This window comes from Oncorhynchus gorbuscha, linkage group LG09 (genome assembly GCF_021184085.1).
Source record: "Oncorhynchus gorbuscha isolate QuinsamMale2020 ecotype Even-year linkage group LG09, OgorEven_v1.0, whole genome shotgun sequence".
Taxonomy (NCBI): Eukaryota; Metazoa; Chordata; class Actinopteri; order Salmoniformes; family Salmonidae; genus Oncorhynchus; species Oncorhynchus gorbuscha.
Window position 1 is genome coordinate 49,906,082 of NC_060181.1, and position 22,531 is coordinate 49,928,612.

A 22,531-nucleotide genomic window follows, 5' to 3' on the forward strand; every position below is an offset into this window, starting at 1 on the left:
CTTGACCGAAAATTACGAATGAAACGCCGATCGAAACCTAAAGCGCTGCAACTCGACACGTGACCTTGGAACGGGCCAATCACTGACAGCTTGGACCTTAGCGGAATCCATCTGAATGCCTTCAGCTAACGGAACCGAGAAAAGTAACGGAGGAGACATGAAAAGAGCACTTCTCAGCCTTTACGTAGAGACAATTCTCCGCTGTAGAACACGTCGAACCCTGAACATGAATCTCGAGTGACGGAGAAAAAAATCAGGATATCGTCAAGATAGACAAAAACAAAGATGTTCAGCATGTCTCTCAGAACATCATTAACTAATGCCTGAAAAACAGCTGGCGCATTGGCGAGACCGGCAGAACCCGGTACTCAAAATGCCCTAACGGAGTGTTAAACGCCGTTTTCCACTCCCCCCTCTCTGATGCGCACGAGATGGTAAGCGTTACGAAGGTCCAACTTAGTAAAGCACCTGGCTCCCTGCAGAATCTCGAAGGCTGATGACATAAGGGGAAGCGGATAACGATTCTTAACCGTTATGTCATTCAGCCTCGATAATCACGCAGGGGCGCAGAGTACCGTCCTTCTTCTTAACAAAAAGAACCCCGCCCCGGCCGGAGAGGAAGAAGGCACTATGGTACCGGCGTCAAGAGACACAGACAAATAATCCTCGAGAGCCTTACGTTCGGGAGCCGACAGAGAGTATAGTCTACCTCGAGGAGGAGTGGTCCCCGAAGGAGATCAATACTACAATCATACGGCCGGTGAGGAGGAAGGGAGTTGGCTCGGGACCGACTGAAGACCGTGCGCAGATCATGATATTCCTCCGGCACTCCTGTCAAATCGCCAGGTTCCTCCTGAGAAGTAGGGACAGAAGAAACGGGAGGGATGGCAGACATTAAACACTTCACATGACAAGAAACGTTCCAGGATAGGATAGAATTACTAGACCAATTAATAGAAGGATTATGACATACTAGCCAGGGATGACCCAAAACAACAGGTGTAAACGGTGAACGGAAAATCAAAAAAGAAATAGTCTCACTGTGGTTACCAGATACTGTGAGGGTTAAAGGTAGTGTCTCAAATCTGATACTGGGAAGATGACTACCATCTAAGGCGAACATGGGCGTAGGCTTCTCTAACTCTCTGAAAGGAATGTCATGTTTCCGAACCCATGCTTCTGTCCATGAAACAACCCTCAGCCCCAGAGTCTATCAAGGCACTACATGTAGCACCCGAACCGGTCCAGCGTAGATGGACCGACAAAGTAGTACAGGATTTTGATGGAGAGACTTGAGTAGTTGCGCTCACCTGTAGCCCTCCGCTTACAGATGAGCTCTGGCTTTACTGGACATGAATTAACAAAATGTCCAGCAACTCCGCAATAGAGGCACAGGCGGTTGGTGATCCTCCGTTCCCTCTCCTTAGTCGAGATGCGAATCCCTCCCAGCTGCATGGGCTCAGTCTCAAAGCCAGAGGAGGGAGATGGTTGCGATGCGGAGCAGGGAAACACCGTTGATGCGAGCTCTCTTCCACGAGCCCGGTGACGAAGATCTACCCGCCGTTCTATGCGGATGGCGAGAGCAATCAAAGAGTCCACATCTGAAGGAACCTCCCGGGAGAGAATCTCATCCTTAACCACTGCGTGGAGTCCCTCCAGAAAACGAGCGAGCAGCGCCGGCTCGTTCCACTCACTAGAGGCAGCAAGAGTGCGAAACTCAATAGAATAATCCGTTATGGACCGTTCACCTTGGCATAAGGAAGCCAGGGCCCTAGAAGCCTCCCCACCAAAAACTGAACGGTCAAAAACCCGAATCATCTCCTCTTTAAAGTTCTGGAACTTGTTAGAGCAATCAGCCCTTGCCTCCCAGATAGCTGTGCCCCATTCTCGAGCCCGGCCAGTAAGGAGTGAAATGACGTAAGCAACCCGAGCTCTCTCTCTAGAGTATGTGTTGGGTTGGAGAGAGAACACAATCTCACACTGCGTGAGAAAGGAGCGGCACTCAGTGGGCTGCCCGGAGTAGCAAGGTGGGTTATTAACCCTAGGTTCTGGAGGCTCGGCAGGCCAGGAAGTAACAGGTGGCACGAGACGTAGACTCTGGAACTGTCCAGAGAGGTCGGAAACCTGAGCGGCCAGGTTCTCCACGGCATGGCGAGCAGCAGACAATTCCTGCTCGTGTCTGCCGAGCATGGCTCCTTGGATCTCGACGGCAGTGTAACGAGCGTCTGAAGTCGCTGGGTCCATTCCTTGGTCGGTTCCTTCTGTCATGCTGGTGAAAGAGGACCCAAAAGCGACTTAACAGAAACAGAGTTTATTCAAGTCCAAACAGAAAACGACAAATCCTGAATCCTTAACAGGAAATGTCCAAACAGGGAATAACAGAAATCCTCTAGTCTGTAGAGGGGAATAACAGGAGAAGCGGCCACAGACTGCAGGTCGCTTCGGGTAGGCGCAGGCCGTAGCTGACAGAGACACCTGCTCACACGCAGCATCTGATGAAGGCAAAAACACGACAGGACAGGGCGATACACAATCACAGCACGGTGAATTCTAAACAAGGAACCGACAGGACAGGAACGGAACACAAAGGAAGAAATAGGGACTCTAATCAGGGGAAAGGATCGGGAACAGGTGTGGGAAGACTAAATGATGATTAGGGGAATAGGAACAGCTGGGAGCAGGAACGGAACGATAGAGAGAAGAGAGAGCGAGAGAGTGAGAGAGGGAGGGGGAGAGAGAGGGATAGAAAGAGGGGAAAGAACCTAATAAGACCAGCAGAGGGAAACGAATAGAATGGGGAGCACAGGGACAAGACATGATAATAAATGACAAACATGACATTATTCTATATAATTCATAACTAAAACTGAATCAGGGGTTTTGGTAGTTTTGCTGTGGTTTCCTACATATTGAATATTGCTGTTATATTTACCTCTGAAATGTGGGGCTTTCTACTGCTGGCAGGGACCACCGTGCTTGTCGCCGGGGTTAGAGCTGTGGCCATGGTGTAGGTCTCTGAGCTGTGTTTCTGCTTAGAGCGCAGCAGGGACAGGGCCAGCTTGGTGGACAGGCCTGGCAGGTTGGGGTTGTGCACGCTGATGCTCCAGGAGGTGTAAACGGAGGTTTGTGGCTCCCTCTGGGCAGAAGGGTTGGGCTTCACGTAGTTCAAGTAGCACCAACTGACTGAGGTGGTGGTGTGGAGGCTGGGATACAAGGGGGCTTTGACTCGCTCAGGACTCTGGGGTACAAAGGACGCACTCACTCCCTGGCCCTCATTCTCCTTTTCTTTCTTAGGTCCAGCCTTCCCTTGCATCTCCCTCTCTTCCCTGTGCCCTTCTGTGTCCCGTACATTCTCTTCCTCCTCGACTTTCACAGCTACTACTCCTATCTGGGCCCTTTCCGGCTCTTTCTTTTTGTCTTCCCCGACTTCCAGTTTTCTCCCAGAACCCCTATTTTCCTCTTCCTCTCCCACCTTCTCTCCCTCCTCCTCTTCCTCCTTCACTCGTTTCTGCTGGCGCTGAGCCTCTGTGCTGAGCTCCAGACTGGCTGCAGGAGAAAGCATGCGTTTGCTCCCTCCAGCCCCCAGTGGCTCATAGCCCTCTCCGGACACAGAGCCCAGCTCCAGGGGTAGAGACAGGGGCAGGTAGCTCTTGAAGTCCGGGGTGGGGATCTTCAGGTAGGACCTCTGCAGCTTTTTCTGCTCCAGCTGGCCCATGATAACCATGGCCATGCAGCAGATGGGCTCCTGGGAGCGGGCTGACGCCAGGATTTGGGAGAGGGTGGTGTACAGGGCACTGGCATAGGTGATCATGTTGGTCTGGAGGCGCACTGGCACCATCAGTGACACGACTGGTGTCAGCTGTGCCAGGCACGTTGCGATGACAAGCGGGGGATGGTGGCAGGGCAGAGGGACTAAGGACTGAGGAGCTGGGGCAGGGAGAACCACGGTGGAGGGCATGGGGGGCTGTGTGGAGACTTGGATGGTGAGCCCAGGAGATACAGGGAGGTACACAGCCTGGCCAGCCCCAGTGGGGTACTGCAGGGAGAGCAGAGCTGAAATAGGATGGAGGGGCAGGCCTAGGCGATCTGCCATGTGAAGCTGCCCTGGGTGAACTTGTATGGTTGGAGGGGAAGGGTGTGTGTGTAAGAAGGCTCTGTGGATGATGTGGGTGGAGAGGACATCTGAGATGGCAGTGGTGACCGGATGGAGCTGGGCTAACTGGCCAAGAGGGAACAGATCATGCCCAGTTGGTCGCATGGGGAATGGGAGTATCCGGGGTTGGTGGAACAGCTGTACGGTCTTCCCTATGGCCTCCGGGCTGAGCCTCGAGGTGCTGGCTTCAGCTGGGTGGAAGGAAGGGTGGCTGGTGTAGGACGGGCCCGGCTTGGTGCTCCCTGGTCGGACTGAGTGGCTGGCCATGGCCCCTTCCTCGTGGTCTGGCTCACCGAGGATGGTGTGCTTTACCAGTAGGCACTTCCTCCTCTCCCTCCAGGCTGAAGCAGACTGCTGCGGGGATAGGGAACCGTAGTCAAAGGATTTGCTCCTGGTCTCCACGATCTCATCCGTGTGCTGGGGGCTGACCGGGGCCTGCTCCGAGGCTGAGCGCTGCATCTCTCTTTGGGGTTGGTATTGTTGGTGGGGGCCTGAGGGCACTGTTAGCATGTGGGAGCCCTGGGTGCTGCTGGAGCCCCAGGGGGAAAGCTCAGCAGGTTTTCCCCCCATGTCTTCAAAGAAGGCAGAGCGGCTGAGTGAATGGGAAATGCTGCTCTCCTGGCTGGGGCTCTGGGTCCCCAGCGATACCGACTCAAAGCTGGACTCCCCGGAAGACTGGGCAGCAGCCTCGGCTAGACGGAGACGCTTCTTCTTTGGTGGCAGCTTCTCGGCGGGGAGCTGAGCCATACTTTGGCTGCGCTGAGGCCACTGGAACTCCTCTACCACTCTCTCTGGCTCCTTGGACGAGGATGCTGTCACCATGGGCGACACTGACACCATATCAGCGTCAGGCTCCACCATCACTAGGATATCTGGCACTTGGATGTTGTGCTGGCGGACCAGGCGGAACATGGAGGGCGATGATTTTGGCTGCGGCTGTTTTTGCGGTGTTAACTGGCTCTCTCTGAGCTCTATAGACTCCTGGCTCTCCATGGATATACTTTTCTGCTTCTCGAAGGAGCTGGTGTGCTGGATGACCGAGATGCCCTTCCTGTCTTGCTGCTGCTGCTCGGCCTGTGAGGGAGCACCTAAGAAAGCCTCACTCTGCTGCACCCGGTTTGGCACTGCAGTGGTGGTTGCGGGGCTGCAGGTCACAACAGCTGTAGGCCTGGGGCTGGGAGGATCCTCCTCCAGACTCTCCTCTTTCCTCCTCTTCCTCACTGCCATGGCCAGTGCCCGGAATTTATAGTGCATCATCTGGGGGCGGTCATCCTGGAACGCCCCATCCACCTCTCCTCTCTCCAACTCCTTTATTGGCTTGCCTGTGCAGAGACCCCTGTGGGCCTCGTAACTCTCCCTTTGTTTACAGCGGACTCCGCAGGTCTCGCACTCATACAGCCTTGGACCTTTGCGTTGCTGCTTCCTGGTTAGGCCAATTTCTGTAGCTGCGGAGGAGGAGGGGCCAGCCTCCTCCAGGCTTAGCCCAGCCCCGAGGGGCAACTCGATGGCGGGTTGGCGCCTCAGAAAACGGTACTGCCCGCCCACCCTCATCTTGGCCACCACGGCCTGCTGCTCATCAAAGGAGTGGCTCAGACGAGAGAACCCCCAGGGAGAGGTGGTGGAGTGGTTTCCCTGGCCTGCTGAGGTGGGCATGGAGTGGCTTCTCAGCAGAGGCAATGAGGAGGAGGACTTCTGGACCCCCGATGGGCCCACGTCTTGGATATGGGGATGGAATGATTGGCCTGCCATACTGGGACCTGGGCTTTCTCCCTTAGGCTCAAACACATAGGGGTCTTTGGGGGAGAAGAACTTGGGTGACTCCAGACTACTCTTCCTGGAGAGCGAGGAGCGCCTGGGCTTGACGCTGTCGATCTCGCTGGTGTCCACAACCGCCTTGTTGATGGTGATGAGTTTGGTAATGTGCTCGATGACCTGCATCTTGGGCATGCTGAAGGGTATGCTGCTCTTCTCCTCCATCCCCAATGAAGAAGAGTGGGTGCGCTGCTGATGGGGACTGCGCTGCTGCCCTCCAAGCCGCCCATACTTGCCTAGGATGATCTCGGCATAGGTTTTGGCATTGGGAGGGCTCACCTGGGAGTCAGCTCGGCTCATCTCAGAGCTCCTCGAAAGGGAGAAGTAGCCTGACTCTTGGCTGCCTTTACTGCTGGGGCCCAGTGAGGAGGAGGTGGAGGGAGGGTTGTCCGGGGAGGCCATGGGGCCACGCTTCCTCTCGCTCAGCCTCATGGCCAGTCTCTGCTTCACGGCCTGGGAGTCGTCAGAGCTTTGGCCCTCCTCTTCCCCTGACAGCGCCAAACTGCTGCTGCTCTTCTGCTTGTTCAGCCTCTCCTTCCTGTACTGACCCGTCTCCTCCTCAGAGTCTGTGCTCTCCCCCTCCGTGGGCTCCTCTCCCATGGCGCTCATCTCGGGTCCGCTCAGGCTCAGCTCGTCCCGACTGGATGCCAGGCCTGCCTTGATGCGGTGGGTGTGGGACTTGCGGTGCTTGTACAGGTTACTCTTGGTCTTGAAGGAGAAGCCACAGGGGACGCAAGGATAAGGCCTCTCCCCTGTGTGAGAGCGGATGTGTTTCTGGAGAACGCTGGGTTTGGCACATGGACGGCCGCAGTAAGTGCACACGTACTTCCCCGGTTTCTGGAGCTGCCTCTCGCCTCTTTTAGATGGGCTGCCCTCTAGGACTTCCTGGTTGGGCTGGGAATGCACCCCCTGAGTGTTGTGGCCTTGAGTAGAGAAGGATTGTAGAGATAAGGTGGAGGGGGAGGAGAAGCTGCCTCCTGAAGGACCTGGGGTGTCTGTTGAGAGCTGACATGCTGCTTGGGTCTTGTGCTGATGCTGAAGCCTGAGAAGCAGGTCGTTACGTTTAGGCTTGCGGTGGTGGAGACATCCCAGGCCACCGTGGATGGGGCGGGGTTTGGATGGCGGTTGCTGTGGCTGAGTTGGACGGGACCCTGTGGGGGGCTCAGCGGCCCCAGGAGAAAGAGGCTGCTGTTGCCTTCCGGATCGCTCCCCATCAGCAGGGTGGCTGGGCTCCGCCTCCATAGAGTGGGGAGGAGGCCTTACAGACACACAGGGAGTGCCTCAGGGAGCAGTGCGCCACACAGCCTCATGGGGCTAGCCACAGTGTCGCAGAGATGCCTGGGACGAGGGAACATCTAACGGAGTACCTTTTATATGAGCAGGCCAAAAGTCATTCAAGAGGACCAAATAAGACATAATTAAAAAGTGCCCCAGAGCAGCATAGAGGATGTAGGTAAACATAGATTCGCTCTCATCACAGAGTAAGTCTGAGCCATTGTGATAGGTCTTCACTGTGGACTGGGAGCTAGATGAGGGTTTGGCTTGGAATACTGCTGGACCGTTCTGACACTGTGGCTCTGGTGAGTAGAAACCTCTGGGTCTTCCCTTGTTCCTCTTAGGCCGTCTCTGGTCAAACCTAGTACCTCACTGGATCTGCAGAAACACAGAAATAAGCAGAAGTGAATCACAGAGCTTAGGCAGACCTGACAAAATACACCTCGGCATTAGTTTAATCATTATTAGTTGTGACTCATGACACTATCGATGACTAGGTGGCCAGTCCCTAAAGACCCCAAAAACAGACTGTCATGGGGTTTAGGCCTAGTCAAAGTCCTGTGACCAAACACTGACTCTCACATTGATATTGCTGCCACAAATCAGACCCTGCCAAATAAGGCCACATTTCCTTGGCCTGATGAGTGGAGGAAGTACTCTAATGATCACATTAGCGAGGTAATTGTGGTAACACTGTGTTATTGCTCTGATCTATTCTTGCTCTACCTGTATGCTGGAGTCTCTGCCACATACAGAAACGGTCTATTTCAGTGTACTTCTACCCTGTAATGTTGTAACGTGCAACATCCAACATAATACCGCCTAGTTCCAAAAAGAGCTCAGACACAGTGAGAGAGAAAACTCTACCACACCACTGTGTATCTATCTCCAAACCATCTGGCTAGAGCAGTCTGCACGAGACACCACTGCTCTGAGAATGCCAAGCCAGGTCAACATCCAGGGCAGCAGTGCCAACAGAGAGGGTAAAAGTGTGACTCAAGTCAAAACAAACATTTGAAATTTAGCCTGAGCTTATTCAATCTTGTTCTCAAGCTGGGGGAAGAGGGGCGATCTGCTTGTAATGAGTAAAGATGAGATGACAGCAACAGACCTTCAGCTTCTCCCCCTGTGTTGCACTGCCATGTACAGCCACCAGGGTGCAGCATGGCAGGGATGAGATGCCAGGTGAAGTGGTTGAAGATAGAAAAAAGACTGTAGGAAGATGGGGAAGTGTACCTCCCCTCTTTTATCAAGACATATCTGAAGTTATATTTCCCACTTTAGGAGAAACCTAGGTCTCAACTCCACACACATAATTATTGTACTGCAGCAAATTAAAACACATTCTGGGAGCAGCCAGAGCCAATCAAAAAATGTCACTGAGCTGTCGGATTGCTGACAGTCCGAGCTGAGGCCCATCCACTGACATCCATCATCAGAACAGAGCCATCAACACACACGTCTCCGTAAATCATACTTCAGAATACCACTTTTCAGGGAGAGAATAGATGTAGGGGTTATAGGCTAGTGCATTTAACACTGTGTCTCCCTCCCACCTTCCCTAGGTAAGGCAAAAGCAGTGGCAGGTAGAGACTGATAAGTTGACAGGGTGAGTGAGTGTGCGAGCGAGAGAGAGAGATTACTCTCTGAGAGGCTGTGTGGAGTCATTCAGTGTCCCAGCGGCTGGCTAAACAGGCCTAGACTAGTCTGACTGACTCCAGCTGGGGCAGCGGTGACAGGTTTTTTAATGAGCCAGGGTTTCACTCGTTCTCCATATGTTCCTGAAAAACACAGCACAGTCTGTCTGGCTTCTTAACAGTGGAAATAAAACAGAGAATAACACTTCCTTTTTGGAAGTGAATTGATTGATTGATTCTCAGCTCCATTTCCATGTTCCCCTACATCTGATGATCATACATTTAGTCTGTTTCTCCGAACAGAGGTTAACCCTTGTGTTGTCTCAAGGGTCAAACATGACCCGACACTGTTTAATAGCAGAGAAAACCCCCTAAATTATATTGAAATTGGATTGCTTTTCCGGCAGGGTAGCCTAGTGGTTAGAGCGTTGGACTAATAAACGAAAGGTTGCAAGTTCATATCCCCGAGCTGACAAGGTACAAATCTGTCGTTCACCCCCTGTTCCTAGGCCGTCATTGAAAATAAGAATTTGTTCTTAACTGACTTGCCTAGTTAAATAAAGGTATTAAAAATAATAATCATCATTTAAAAAAATGAAAGCTGTACACCCCCAGGGTACAAACATTTTCTTAGAGTGGTTATTGAACCAGCAGTTATAAAATCATTTACACACCACAAAAAAACACACAATGAGAAATTGAGATTGTGTGCTACTGATTGAACTCAGACAAAACAAAAACTTTATTGTGCATGTGCAGCATCTCCCCTCCACAACCCCACACATGACTCAAGTTCACAGACAAAACAAAAACAATTTCATACAAAATACATTTATTGAAAGCATTGTTTACTAATGGGAAATGCAGTCAGAGGCTATAAAGGTGCTGCAGATGACAGTTCCCCCAGTTTTCTCTTTGCTGAAGCCATGAGTGCACTTTTCAGTGCACAACAGGTCGTAGATCTGATTTTTTCAGATGCCCAGGAGGAAAAAGAGATCAATTATTTAGAAGGAGGAGGTATATGAAGAAGAAGATGAAGTAGAAATCCCCCAAGCTGAAAGAGAGACATTTTTGCCAAAGAACAGCAAAATAACATGGTCCTTGTCACCATATGATAACCAAGGCAGAATGGCAGCACAAAATGTCATTAGGATGACCCCAGGGCCCACAAGACATGCAGTTTCCCATGCCCAGGACATCACCTCAACATTCTACATGTTCATCACACCAGCCATCAAGAAAATCATCCTGGAGATGACAAATTTGGAGGGATTCCGTAAATATAGAGACAACTGGAAAAGGGTGGATGAGATTGACCTGCGTACCTTCATAGGGCTGCTAATCTTAGCGGGTGTGTATAGGTCCCGATGCAAGGCTACATGTAGTCTCTGGGATGCAGAGGGTTGAGGGAAGTCTTCTCATCAACAAGGGGCAGAGAGGACTTCTCATCAAAGTTTGCCAGCCATCATCCTGGACTACAACCACAACAAAGGAGGCGTGGACAACCTGGTCAAGGTGATTGGAATTTACAGTTGCAGGAGGATGACTGCCCGCTGGCCCCTGGTCATCTTCCATAACATCATTGATGTGTCCTCATACAATGCCTTCGTGATATGGAACAAGATCAACCCTACCTGGATGCTTGATAAGCGGAACAAGAGGAGGGTGTTCCTGGAGCAGCTGGGAAAGGCACTTGTAACCCCACACATTCAAATAAGGGAGCGCCTCCCCCGCACAGCAGCCTCTGCAGCGCTTGTGAAAGTTGTTCAGGGGGGTGAATCTTGTCCTGATCCACCTGAGGCTGCAGTTGGAGCAGGCAAGAGGAGGAGATGCAAATTCTGCCTCCCAAAGAATGACTGTAAAACAAATACTATGTGCTGCACATGTGAGAAATACATCTGCAAAGTCCATGCACTTGCATACTGTCCTACATGTGCTAATTAGAGTTGATTGATTTATGTTCTTCACGTTTTTGTTTTGTATCTATTATCTTATTTTTTTCTTATTTATTGTTGTTGTTGATACACCTTGTGGGTGGGGGCAATGGTTCAAAAATGGGAGAAGACTAGTATTTTGTAGTTGAATTCCTCATTGTACAGTATATAAGAATATATCGCTATGTTGCCAAAAAAGTTCAAGACTGTCATTGTTTCCCTTCAATAAAATGCAATCAAAACTACTTTCTGCACATTTCTGCTACTTTCTTAGGCTATACAAGTGCTATCTCTTGCGAGAAAATGTATGTTTACACCTATGCAGTACCTTTAGCAATAATAATAAGAACAATAATAATAAACCTTTACTTTAGTAAAGGAAACAATTGGTGTCCACTGAACGAGTGGTGTCCACTGATTAAATGCAGTCTTTCTACATTGTGAAGAAGGGAAAACACAGATATTCGATGTTTGTGATGAATGACAGGTTGTTTCTTCATGCAAAATAGATTTGGGCTTTAAAATTCAATTAAACTGCTTCATTTTAGTGGTTTAGTGAAGGCGGGTCATTTTTACCCTTAGGACAAGAGGAGTATATAGGATGTTAAGACTACACAAGGGTTAACTTTGTTTACAGCAGAGTACTATTAGCAGTAGCAATTATTAAGAATATAACAGACATTAAAATGAACTCAAACGCCTCACAGTAAGAGAGGCAGACAATAAAATGTTCTGAGCTGTCCAGCTACATTGTGGTGTTTGCCTTGGGAATTAGCTAGAATAGTTAGAAAAGGGATTGGTTTTATATTGTAGCTAGGTCATGTACCAAAGTGGTCTCTTCACACACAATTCCCAAGAAAGAAAAATGAGGGTGAGAATACTACAGGAGTGTGAGACTGAGAAATAAAAAAGGCATGAGTGGGAGAGACAGGAAAATACAGGTAAAGAGTGGGAAGATGAATGGGGAGAAAAAATAAGGCACTATGAAGTCAGAGTGCGTAGGAGGGCGAAATACGAGAGGAAGAACGAAGATAAAGAGAGGGGAGGAAAAAAATTGAGAGAGAAAAAAGAAGAAAGGAAAGTGTCTTCCCCCGTCCTACTTGTGTTGTTTGACCCTGATCACAAGTTGGCCATCACAGTGTAAGGCTTAATAATCTCTGGCATAGTACTTATGCAGTCTTTAACCAGAGTGAATAGGCGGTTTTAGGGTGGGGAGAGAACCGTCTGAATTATGCATGGCAGTGCAGTCTAGACTCTAGCTCAGAGCAGGGATACACGCATTAGGGCTTTGCCAGGAAGTTAAGGGGAAAGCCTGCCAGAGTGAGCAAGCACATCATCATCATCTCTCACACAAGCACACACATTTAAACAAGCATGCATACAGTATGTATGTGCACACACACACACACACGTTATCTACTAATGACCACAAGCGTTGGAGTTGACTCCAAAAATTATGGAGTTATACAAAAAAGGCTGACGTAGGCTACCGATTAGCTTTCAATATTTTGGTCAGTAGATTGTCAGACAGCTACATATGCATTGCTAATCAATCACCCAGTTCATTAGCGTGCAAGCACACACGCTGACAATTTTTGCAAATTTTTGTCAGTTTGGTCAAATTGGAGTCGGCGTCGAGATAGAGATTCGACTACAACGACGATAGCAGGAGGATCCTGGACAAATTTGGAGAGTGAAAGAGAGAGCATTTCCCACTAGCCGGAGGGGGCCAAGGGAGACTCGGCAGCCCAGAAAGAGTTCTCTGATGGGGAAAGAGAGGCAGTTAGGGGCACTACAGGTTAAGTTGCCATGGTAAAAATTGGAATATACTAAAATATCTAAAAGTAAACCGAATGTATGATGTCACAAAGCAACATAATGACTTCACATACACTACAGTTCAAAAGTTTGGGGTCACTTAGAAATGTCCTTGTTTTTGAAAGAAAAAATAACATCAAATTGATCAGAAATACAGTGTAGGCATTGTTTATGTTGTAAATGACTATTGTAGCTGGAAACGTCTGTTTTTTATGGAATATCTACACAGACGTACAGAGGCCCATTATCAGCAACCATCACTCCTGTGTCCCAATGGCATGTTGTGTTAGCTAATCCAAGTTTATAATTTTAAAAGGCTAATTGATCATTAGAAACCCCTTTTGCAATTATGAAAACTGTTATTCTGATTAAAGAAGCAGTAAAACTGGCCTTCTTTAGACTAGCTGAGTATCTGGAGCATAAGCATTTGTGGGTTCGATTACAGGCTCAAAATGGCCACAAATAACTTTTTGAAACTTATCAGTCTAGTCTATTCTTGTTCTGAGAAATTAAGGCTATTCCATGCGAGAAATTGCCAAGAAAATGAAGATCTCATACAAAGCTGTGTACTACTCCCTTCACAGAACAGTGCAAACTGGCTCTAACCAGAATAGAAAGAGTAGTGGGAGGCCCTGGTGCACAACTGCGCAAGAGGACAAGTACATTAGAGTGTCTAGTTTGAGAAACAGACGCCTCACAAGTCCTCAACTGGCAGCTTCATTAAATAGTACCCGCAAAACACCAGTCTCAACGCCAACAGTGAAGAGGCGACTCCGGGATGCTGGCTTCTGTATTCTTTTGCCCATCTTAATATTTTTCTTGGCCAGTCTGAGATATGGCTTTTTCTTTGCAACTCTGACTAGAAGGCCAGAATCCCGGAGTTGCCTTTTCACTGTTGACGTTGAGATTGCTGTTTTGCGGGTACTATTTAATGAAGCTGCCAGTTGAGGACTTGTGAAATTTCTAATTGACCCCACACTTTTGAACTGTAGTGTACATCACAAGAGAAGGAAGTTTGGATTGCCATAGATACCAGCAATAACATTCTATAATTCTAAATAATTCTAAACACAGATTCCCCTCTACCTTAGCATACTCTCACCTACAGAGATAGCAAGCTTTTAAATCCTTTGGTTGACAGCATTTAACTTAAAAAATGTCAGCGTACAACTTGAGTCCGACTGAGAATGGCAACTTTTACATTCAACTTTCAAAAGATGAGTCCGGTGATGAGGCATTCTAATGGTGCATAAGCTCAACAACCATACTGCCAATGGCTACTAGTCAGGCAGGCACACCATTGGAGAGGCAATGAATCACCTGGAAACTCATCTCAACTGGCTCAAATATATGGTTGGTTAGAGCTTGGAACTCCAGTTGGTTACTGCTATTCAACAAGAGATGAATCAAACAACTAAATCCTATACAGACTGAGTTAATTAAATGTATTAATAACATTAATTTCATTTGGCTACATTGTCATTGTATTCCTTTCACAATTATTTGAGATTGGATAAGGGATAGGAAACTACACTGTTTAGAAATAATAGGCTAATTCCTAATGGTTGTGCTACACACAGAACAATCACCTTGGGTAGGGGAGATATGGCAGAGACTGTCATGTTATTTTCTTGAAACACATGCACGCACCAACTCGCTCACACGTTACACTGCCCAGAACACCCTCCTCTGTAGCCTGTCGGTCTCAAATCCATTCTGACTGTCAGATCAGGTATAGAGATCCTGCCATTCCCCAGTGGCTCTAGTTGCTCTCAACGTTTCCTCCTGTTGTTTCACAAAGGCTTTTCCTTCCCACTGACCCCCTTACCTTACATTAATGCTTTACGATAACAAGGTAGAAGGAACCATATGAAGGAAGTGAGACTAAAAATGTACAGCAGTTGAAGGCTGACAGTCCAAACACTTCAATGTTGGAACCTCAGGATGTTAATTAGAAGTATACTGTGGATGAATGCAGATGGGGAAAGGTTGCTGATTCACTGATTCACAAAGATCTATTTATATTATATGGGGTGTGAATGTACTGTTAGTGAAGCCGACGATGCAGCTCTGTTCTCTTTTCTTATAGTGACACATTCTTTTTTTTTTGTCACAAGCAAAACTCCAGAGCTAATATTAGTATCAGGAAATGAAACGGCTAATCCTGTACTCTGCAGAATCAGGTCCTTCAGTATGGGAACCTGTAATGGGACACACGTCTCTGCTGTCTATTAGTGTCTATCTTTAACCTATGTCTGTACATTATATTCCTTTGCTGACATCAGTTGGACACAGTACCAAGTAGACTTGGGGTGGGGTGTGAGTGTCTTTTTATGTCTGTGTGTGTGTGCATGCGTGTGAGGCATGCATATCATGGTGTGAAAGGGATTGCCTAGCTCCTGCCTAGCGCAAACTAGGAAGAGAGGAGAGGGGGTGTGGGTGGAGGAGGGGGAGTGTGAGTGCGGTGCACCGTCAGCAGAAACACAAACAGTGGTGAAGGTACCCAGGGGAAAGGAGATCCAGGAAGAAGCTTTCTGAGACTCCCTCTCTTATTGTTCCATGGAACACTTGTAGTGAGTCTGCAGAGACATGCATTTAAATACTGTAGGACAAGTTAAATATCCCTTCACTCTGGATATGTGTCATGCCTTAAAATGTCCTCACAAACACCTGAGGGGTTACCCCTGAATTTCCAGGAATTTCATCAACACAAAAGATAGAAGCTTCGTAGGGCATCAGCCTTATCAACATGGCAGCCACGAAGATAGGGCTCAGCTTACATGTATCAGAGCATTATTATTCAGTACTGATAACAGAAGCACTTTGCTTGATACCTTGCTTCATGTCTTGAGGAGGAGATTAAAAACAGATAAAATAGACTGACACCTGACTAGATTTATTTTCCTAGACATTTCCAGGTGAAAGGAATTTTGTTGATAAAACTTCTAGGAAATGTTGTTAAAATTGTTTTAACAAAACACGTCGATCGTCAGTGGTTGTAATGTGTGGACGACATGAGAGGAACAGCACTGACTATTTAAGCAAAATGTTCACTCAGGCTCCAATCTAATGTTCTAACCCTTCTTAAGGGAGCAAGATTATTCTGACATTGGTGGGATGTTTGTAAAAGACAGAGGAAACCTTGATTTTGCCAATGACAGCCAGAACGTTAGGATTACATTGTAAGAGTTCTTTGAGCAACCGGGTCTGCTGCAAGTCCTGCTATGTTAACCTTGACATCTGAAGATTGAGACACAGCAACAAATCTTGATCTACTGTAACTTTGATAAGTTGAGGTCACATAACATGGGGCATCACAATCACCATTCAGTCACTCAATATGAATATACAAAAAGCTGCACTAGTACAATATCAGAACTGTTTTTCATATTAATATGAATAGACACCAAGAATACAGAGCAGTCCGGGTTATGTGTTTGTGCTCATTTTGGCAGGTCTTTCCACGCCTGGTAATTTTGGATAAAAATATGGGCTAAACATTAAATTAGCTTGTGCCCGGAGAAGCGATAAACCCTCTTACGTGAGTAAAAAAAAAAAAATGACTGTCATTCTTTCCGCCTCTCCTTTCCTTGCTGCAGGCTGGTGCTGTTCATTTCCATGGAAACGGGTCTACTCTGAGCTACGGCAGATGGAGAGAGAGTTAGAGGGCTACATTTATCACCCAACATCCTCTTTGGGTACAAATGCACGCTGGCAGGAGGAAGTGGTGGAACAGCCTGACTTCTGCATCCATGCAGAACAGCCCCTAACCCCTGACCCCTGGGCTTGAGGGTCACTGAAGGTAGAAATCAGCCTGCAGATCTAGCTTACCTTCACCAAATTGTCACCGTAACCATCAGGTCATGACAATGCAACACTGGTGTTAGATCAGTGTCTCAGGGGCAACTTGTTAACATTCATTACTTAGGTCTGTGGAAGTGACATTAGCTCAAACCATGTTCTTGGTTGTCTTTCTCAGAGAGAGTGTAAGTACTTTTACCAGATCAATTGCCCAAACCTGAACCTGAGGGTGTTTTTGTAACCAAGGGGCGAAAACACAATAAAGCTCTTTTTACAAGAACATACAATTAAATAAACCCAGAGAACAGAAGCTCTAAAAATGTGTGTTACTTTCTCTGACAGTAGGCGGACGTCATTTCCGGTCACAACTTGCCGGCTTGTTTTCGAGTTGCTGTGCGTTTTGTTGCCAACCTATTTTGCTACCTGACAACTTTATGGTTTTCACTTTTTAATTACCGTTCATATATTTATTTATTTTTTCCTCAACTTTTTCACTCCGGACGCTTTATCTGGACACGATTCGTCAGGACCTCCAACAGCCAAAACTAAGTAGTAACATTAACATGATGCCTTCTAATTGCAGTCGCTGTACTCGCCTTACGGCGAGGATAGCTGTGCTACAAGCCCAGCTTCAGACGCAATCGTTAGGCAAGGGTAATTTCAGTGTAGGAAAGGATGAAACAGCATCTGTGCCACCAGTAAGTACAGATAGTAGTATAAATCCCCTGGCACAGTCCCCGCAGCCGGACAACTTTCTCACGGTTTCTGGAAGGAAATGCTGTAGGAACGCTCAACCGGTGTCGCTCATTCAGCCGACAGAAACTTTCAACCGGTTTTCCCCATTATAAGCAGTGGGTCGGAGTCAGAGACCGAGTCTTCTCTGGTCTCTACTCCTCCCGTTACGGGGTCTGAGACTCCGAAGCTTTCCACCATTAGCTCTGACAAATTGAAAACTCTAGTCATTGGCGACTCCATTACCCGCAGTATTAGAATTAAAACGAATCATCCAGCGATCATACACTGTTTACCAGGGGGCAGGGCCACCGACGTTAAGGCTAATCTGAAGATGGTGCTGGCTAAAGCTAAAACTGGCGAGTGTAGAGAGTATAGAGATATTGTTATCCACGTCGGCACCAACGATGTTAGGATGAAAGAGTCAGAGATCACCAAGCGCAACATAGCTTCTGCGTGTATATCAGCTAGAAAGATGTGTCGGCATCGAGTAATTGTCTCTGGCCCCCTCCCAGTTAGGGGGAGTGATGAGCTCTACAGCAGAGTCTCACAACTCAACCGTGTTTGAAAATTGTTTTCTGCCCCTCCCAAAAGATAGAATTTGTAGATAATTGGCCCTCTTTCTGGGACTCACCCACAAACAGGACCAAGCCTGACCTGCTGAAGAGTGACGGACTCCATCCTAGTTGGAGGAGTGCTCTCATCTTATCTACCAACATAGACAGGGCTCTAACTCCTCCAGCTCCACAATGAAATAGGGTGCAGGCCAGGCAGCAGGCTGTTAGCCAGCCTGCCAGCATAGTGGAGTCTGCCACTAACACAGTCAGTGTAGTCAGCTCAGCTTTGCCCATTGAGACTGTCTATGCCTCGACCTAGGTTGGGCAAAACAAAACATGGCGGTGTTCGCCTTCGCAATCTCACTAGAATAAAGACCTCCTCCATTCCTGCCATTATTGAAAGAGATTGTGATATCTCACAACTCAAAATAGGGCTACTTAATGTTAGATCCCTCACTTCAAAGGCAGTTATAGTTAATGAACTAATCACTGATCATAATCTTGATGTGTTTGGCCTGACTGAAACATGGTGAAACGGTTTTCTTTAGGTGAAGTAGAGGCGGACCAAAATGTGATTGGCCTGACTGAAACATGGCTTAAGCCTGATGAATTTACTGTTTTAAATGAGGCCTCACCTCCTGGCTACACTAGTGACCATATCCCCCGTGAATCTCTGCAAAGGCGGAGGTGTTGCTAACATTTACGATAGTAAATTTCAATTTACAAAAAAAATGACGTTTTCGTCTTTTGAGCTTCTAGTCATGAAATCTATGCAAGCCTACTCAATCACTTTTTATAGCTACTGTTTACAGGCTTCCTGGGCCATATACAGCATTTCGCACTGAGTTCCCTGAATTCCTATCGGACCTTGTAGTCATAGCAAATAATATTCTAATCTTTGGTGACTTTAATATTCACATGGAAAAGTCCACAGACCCACTCCAAAAGGCTTTCGGAGCCATCATCGACTCAGTGGGTTTTGTCCAACATGTCTCTGGACCCACTCACTGTCACAGTCATACGCCGGACCTAGTTTTGTCCCATGGAATAAATGTTGTGGATCTTAATGTTTTTCCTCATAATCCTGGACTATCGGACCACCATTTTATTATGTTTGCAATTGCAACAAATAATCTGCTCAGACCCCAACCAAGGAACATCAAAAGTCGTGCTATAAATTCACAGACACAAAGATTCCTTGATGTCCTTCCAGATTCCCTCCGTCTACCCAAGGACGCCAGAGGACAAAAATCAGTTAACCACCTAACTGAGGAACTCAATTTACACATTGTGCAATACCCTAGATGCAGTTGTACCCCTAAAAACTAAAAACATTTCTCATAAGAAACTAGCTCCCTGGTACACAGAAAATACCCGAGCTCTTGAAGCAAGCTTCCAGAAAATTGGAACGGAAATGGCGCCACACCAAACTGGAAGTCTTCCGACTAGCTTGGAAAGACAGTACCGTGCAGTACCGAAGAGCCCTTACTGCTGCTCGATCATCCTATTTTTCTAACTTAATTGAGGAAAATAAGAACAATCCGAAATTCCTTTTTGATACTGTCGCAAAGCTAACTAAAAAGCAGCATTCCCCAAGAGAGGATGACTTTCACTTTAGCAGTGATAAATTCATGAACTTCTTTGAGGAAAAGATTATGATTATTAGAAAGCAAATTACAGACTCCTCTTTAAATCTGCGTATTCCTCCAAACCTCAGTTGTCCTGAGTCTGCACAACTCTGCCAGGACCTAGGATCAAGAGAGACGCTCAAGTGTTTTAGTCCTATATCTCTTGACACAATGATGAAAATAATCATGGCCTCTAAACCTTCAAGCTGCATACTGGACCCTATTCCAACTAAACTACTGAAAGAGCTGCTTCCTGTGCTTGGCCCTCCTATGTTGAACACAATAAACGGCTCTCTATCCAACGGATGTGTACCAAACTCACTAGAAGTGCCAGTAATAAAGCCTCTCTTGAAAAAACCAAACCTTGACCCAGAAAATATAAAAAACTATCGGCCTATATCGAATCTTCCATTCCTCTCAAAAATTTTAGAGAAGGCTGTTGCGCAGCAACTCACTGCCTTCCTGAAGACAAAAAATGTATACGAAATTCTTCGGTCTTGTTTTAGACCCTATCATAGCACTGAGACGGCACTTGTGAAGGTGATAAATGACATTTTAATGGCATCGGACCGAGGCTCTGCATCTAGACCTTAGTGCTGCTTTTGATACCCTCGATCACCACATTCTTTTGGAGAGATTGGAAACCCAAATTAGTCTACACGGACAAGTTCTGGCAGGGTTTAGATCTTATCTGTCGGAAAGATATCAGTTAGTCTCTGTGAATGGTTTGTCCTCTGACAAATCGACTGTACATTTCGGTGTTCCTCAAGATTCCGTTTTAGGACCACTATTGTTTTCACTATATATTTTACCTCTTGGGGATGTTATTCGAAAATATAATGTTAACTCTCACTGCTATGCGGATGACACACAGCTGTACATTTCAATGAAACATGGTGAAGCCCCAAAATTGCCCTCGCTAGAAGCATGTGTTTCAGACATAAGGAAGTGGATGGCTGCAAACTTTCTACTATTAAACTCGGACAAAACAGAGATGCTTGTTCTAGGTCCCAAGAAACAAAGAGATCTTCTGTTGAATCTGACAATTAATCTTAATGGTTGTACAGTCGTCTCAAATAAAACTGTGAAGGACCTCGGCGTTACTCTGGACCCTGATCTCTCTTTTGAAGAACATATCAAGACCATTTCGAGGACAGCTTTTTTCCATCTTTGTAACATTGCAAAAATCAGTAACTTTCTGTCCAAAAATGATGCAGAAAAATTAATCCATGCTTTTGTCACTTCTAGGTTAGACTACTGCAATGCTCTACTTTCCGGCTACCCGGATAAAGCACTAAATAAACTTCAGTTAGTGCTAAATACGGCTGCTAGAATCCTGACTAGAGCCAAAAGATTTGATCATATTACTCCAGTGCTAGCCTCTCTACACTGGCTTCCTGGCAAGGCAAGGGCTGATTTCAAGGTTTTACTGCTAACCTACAAAGCATTACATGGGCTTGCTCCTACCTATCTCTCTGATTTGGTCCTGCCGTACATACCTACACGTATGCTACGGTCACAAGACGCAGGCCTCCTAATTGTCCCTAGAATTTCTAAGCAAACAGCTGGAGGCAGGGCTTTCTCCTATAGAGCTCCATTTTTATGGAACGGTCTGTCTACCCATGTCAGAGACGCAAACTCGGTCTCAACCTTTAAGTCTTTACTGAAGACTCATCTCTTCAGAGGGTCATATGATTGAGTGTAGTCTGGCCCAGGAGTGGGAAGGTGAACGGAAAGGCTCTGGAGCAACGAACCGCCCTTGCTGTCTCTGCCTGGCCGGTTCCCCTCTTTCCACTGGGATTCTCTGCCTCTAACCCTATTACAGGGGCTGAGTCACTGGCTTACTGGGGCTCTCTCATGCCGTCCCTGGAAGGGGTGCGTCACCTGGGTGGGTTGATTCACTGTTGTGGTCATCCTGTCTGGGTTGGCGCCCCCCCCGTGGGTTGTGCCGTGGCGGAGGTCTTCGTGGGCTATACTCAGCCTTGTCTCAGGATGGTAAGTTGGTGGTTGAAGATATCCCTCTAGTGGTGTGGGGGCTGTGCTTTGCCAAAGTGGGTGGGGTTATATCCTTCCTGTTTGGCCCTGTCCGGGGGTGTCCTCGGATGGGGCCACAGTGTCTCCTGACCCCTCCTGTCTCAGCCTCCAGTATTTATGCTGCAGTAGTTTGTGTCGGGGGGCTAGGGTCAGTTTGTTATATCTGGAGTACTTCTCCTGTCCTATTCGGTGTCCTGTGTGAGTCTAAGTGTGCGTTCTCTAATTCTCTCCTTCTCTCTTTCTTTCTCGGAGGACCTGAGCCCTAGGACCATGCCCCAGGAATACCTGACATGATGACTCCTTGCTGTCCCCAGTCCACCTGGCCATGCTGCTGCTCCAGTTTCAACTGTTCTGCCTTATTATTATTTTTTATTTTATTTTTTTATTTCACCTTTATTTAACCAGGTAGGCTAGTTGAGAACAGGTTCTCATTTGCAACTGCGACCTGGCCAAGATAAAGCATAGCAGTGTGAACAGACAACACAGAGTTACACATGGAGTAAAAAATTAACAAGTCAATAACACAGAGCAAAAAAGGGAAGTCTATATACAATGTGTGCAAAAGGCATGAGGAGGTAGGCGAATAATTACAATATTGCAGATTAACACTGGAGTGATAAATGATCAGATGATCATGTACAGGTAGAGATATTGGTGTGCAAAAGAGCAGAAAAGTGAATAAATAAAAACTCTGGGGATGAGGTAGGTGAAAATGGGTGTGCTATTTACCAATAGATTATGTACAGCTGCAGCGATCGGTTAGCTGCTCAGCTAGCTGATGTTTGAAGTTGGTGAGGGAGATAAAAGTCTCCAACTTCAGCGATTTTTGCAATTCGTTCCAGTCACAGGCAGCAGAGTACTGGAACGAAAGGCGGCCGAATGAGGTGTTGGCTTTAGGGATGATCAATGAGATACACCTGCTGGAGCGCGTGCTACGGATGGGTGTTGCCATCGTGACCAGTGAACTGAGATAAGGCGGAGCTTTGCCTTGCATGGCCTTGTAGATGACCTGAAGCCAGTGGGTCTGGCGACGAATATGTAGCGAGGGCCAGCCGACTAGAGCATACAAGTCGCAGTGGTGGGTAGTATAAGGTGCTTTAGTGACAAAACGGATGGCACTGTGATAAACTACATCCAGTTTGCTGAGTAG

At 47.3% G+C, this 22,531-nt stretch overlaps 1 protein-coding gene across 2 annotated transcripts in view; it reads right to left on the reverse strand.

The window, feature by feature from the left end:
• LOC124043734 (transcription factor HIVEP3-like) overlaps positions 1 to 22,531 on the reverse strand; it is a 117,542-nt gene that overhangs the window by 27,010 nt on the left and 68,001 nt on the right. For both annotated transcript variants that reach the window (XM_046362640.1, XM_046362639.1), the window contains exon 2: positions 2,933 to 7,618. In XM_046362640.1, the coding sequence (XP_046218596.1) occupies positions 2,933 to 7,207 (4,275 nt within the window). In that variant the 5' untranslated portion in view covers positions 7,208 to 7,618. The remainder of the gene's footprint in view (positions 1 to 2,932; positions 7,619 to 22,531) is intronic.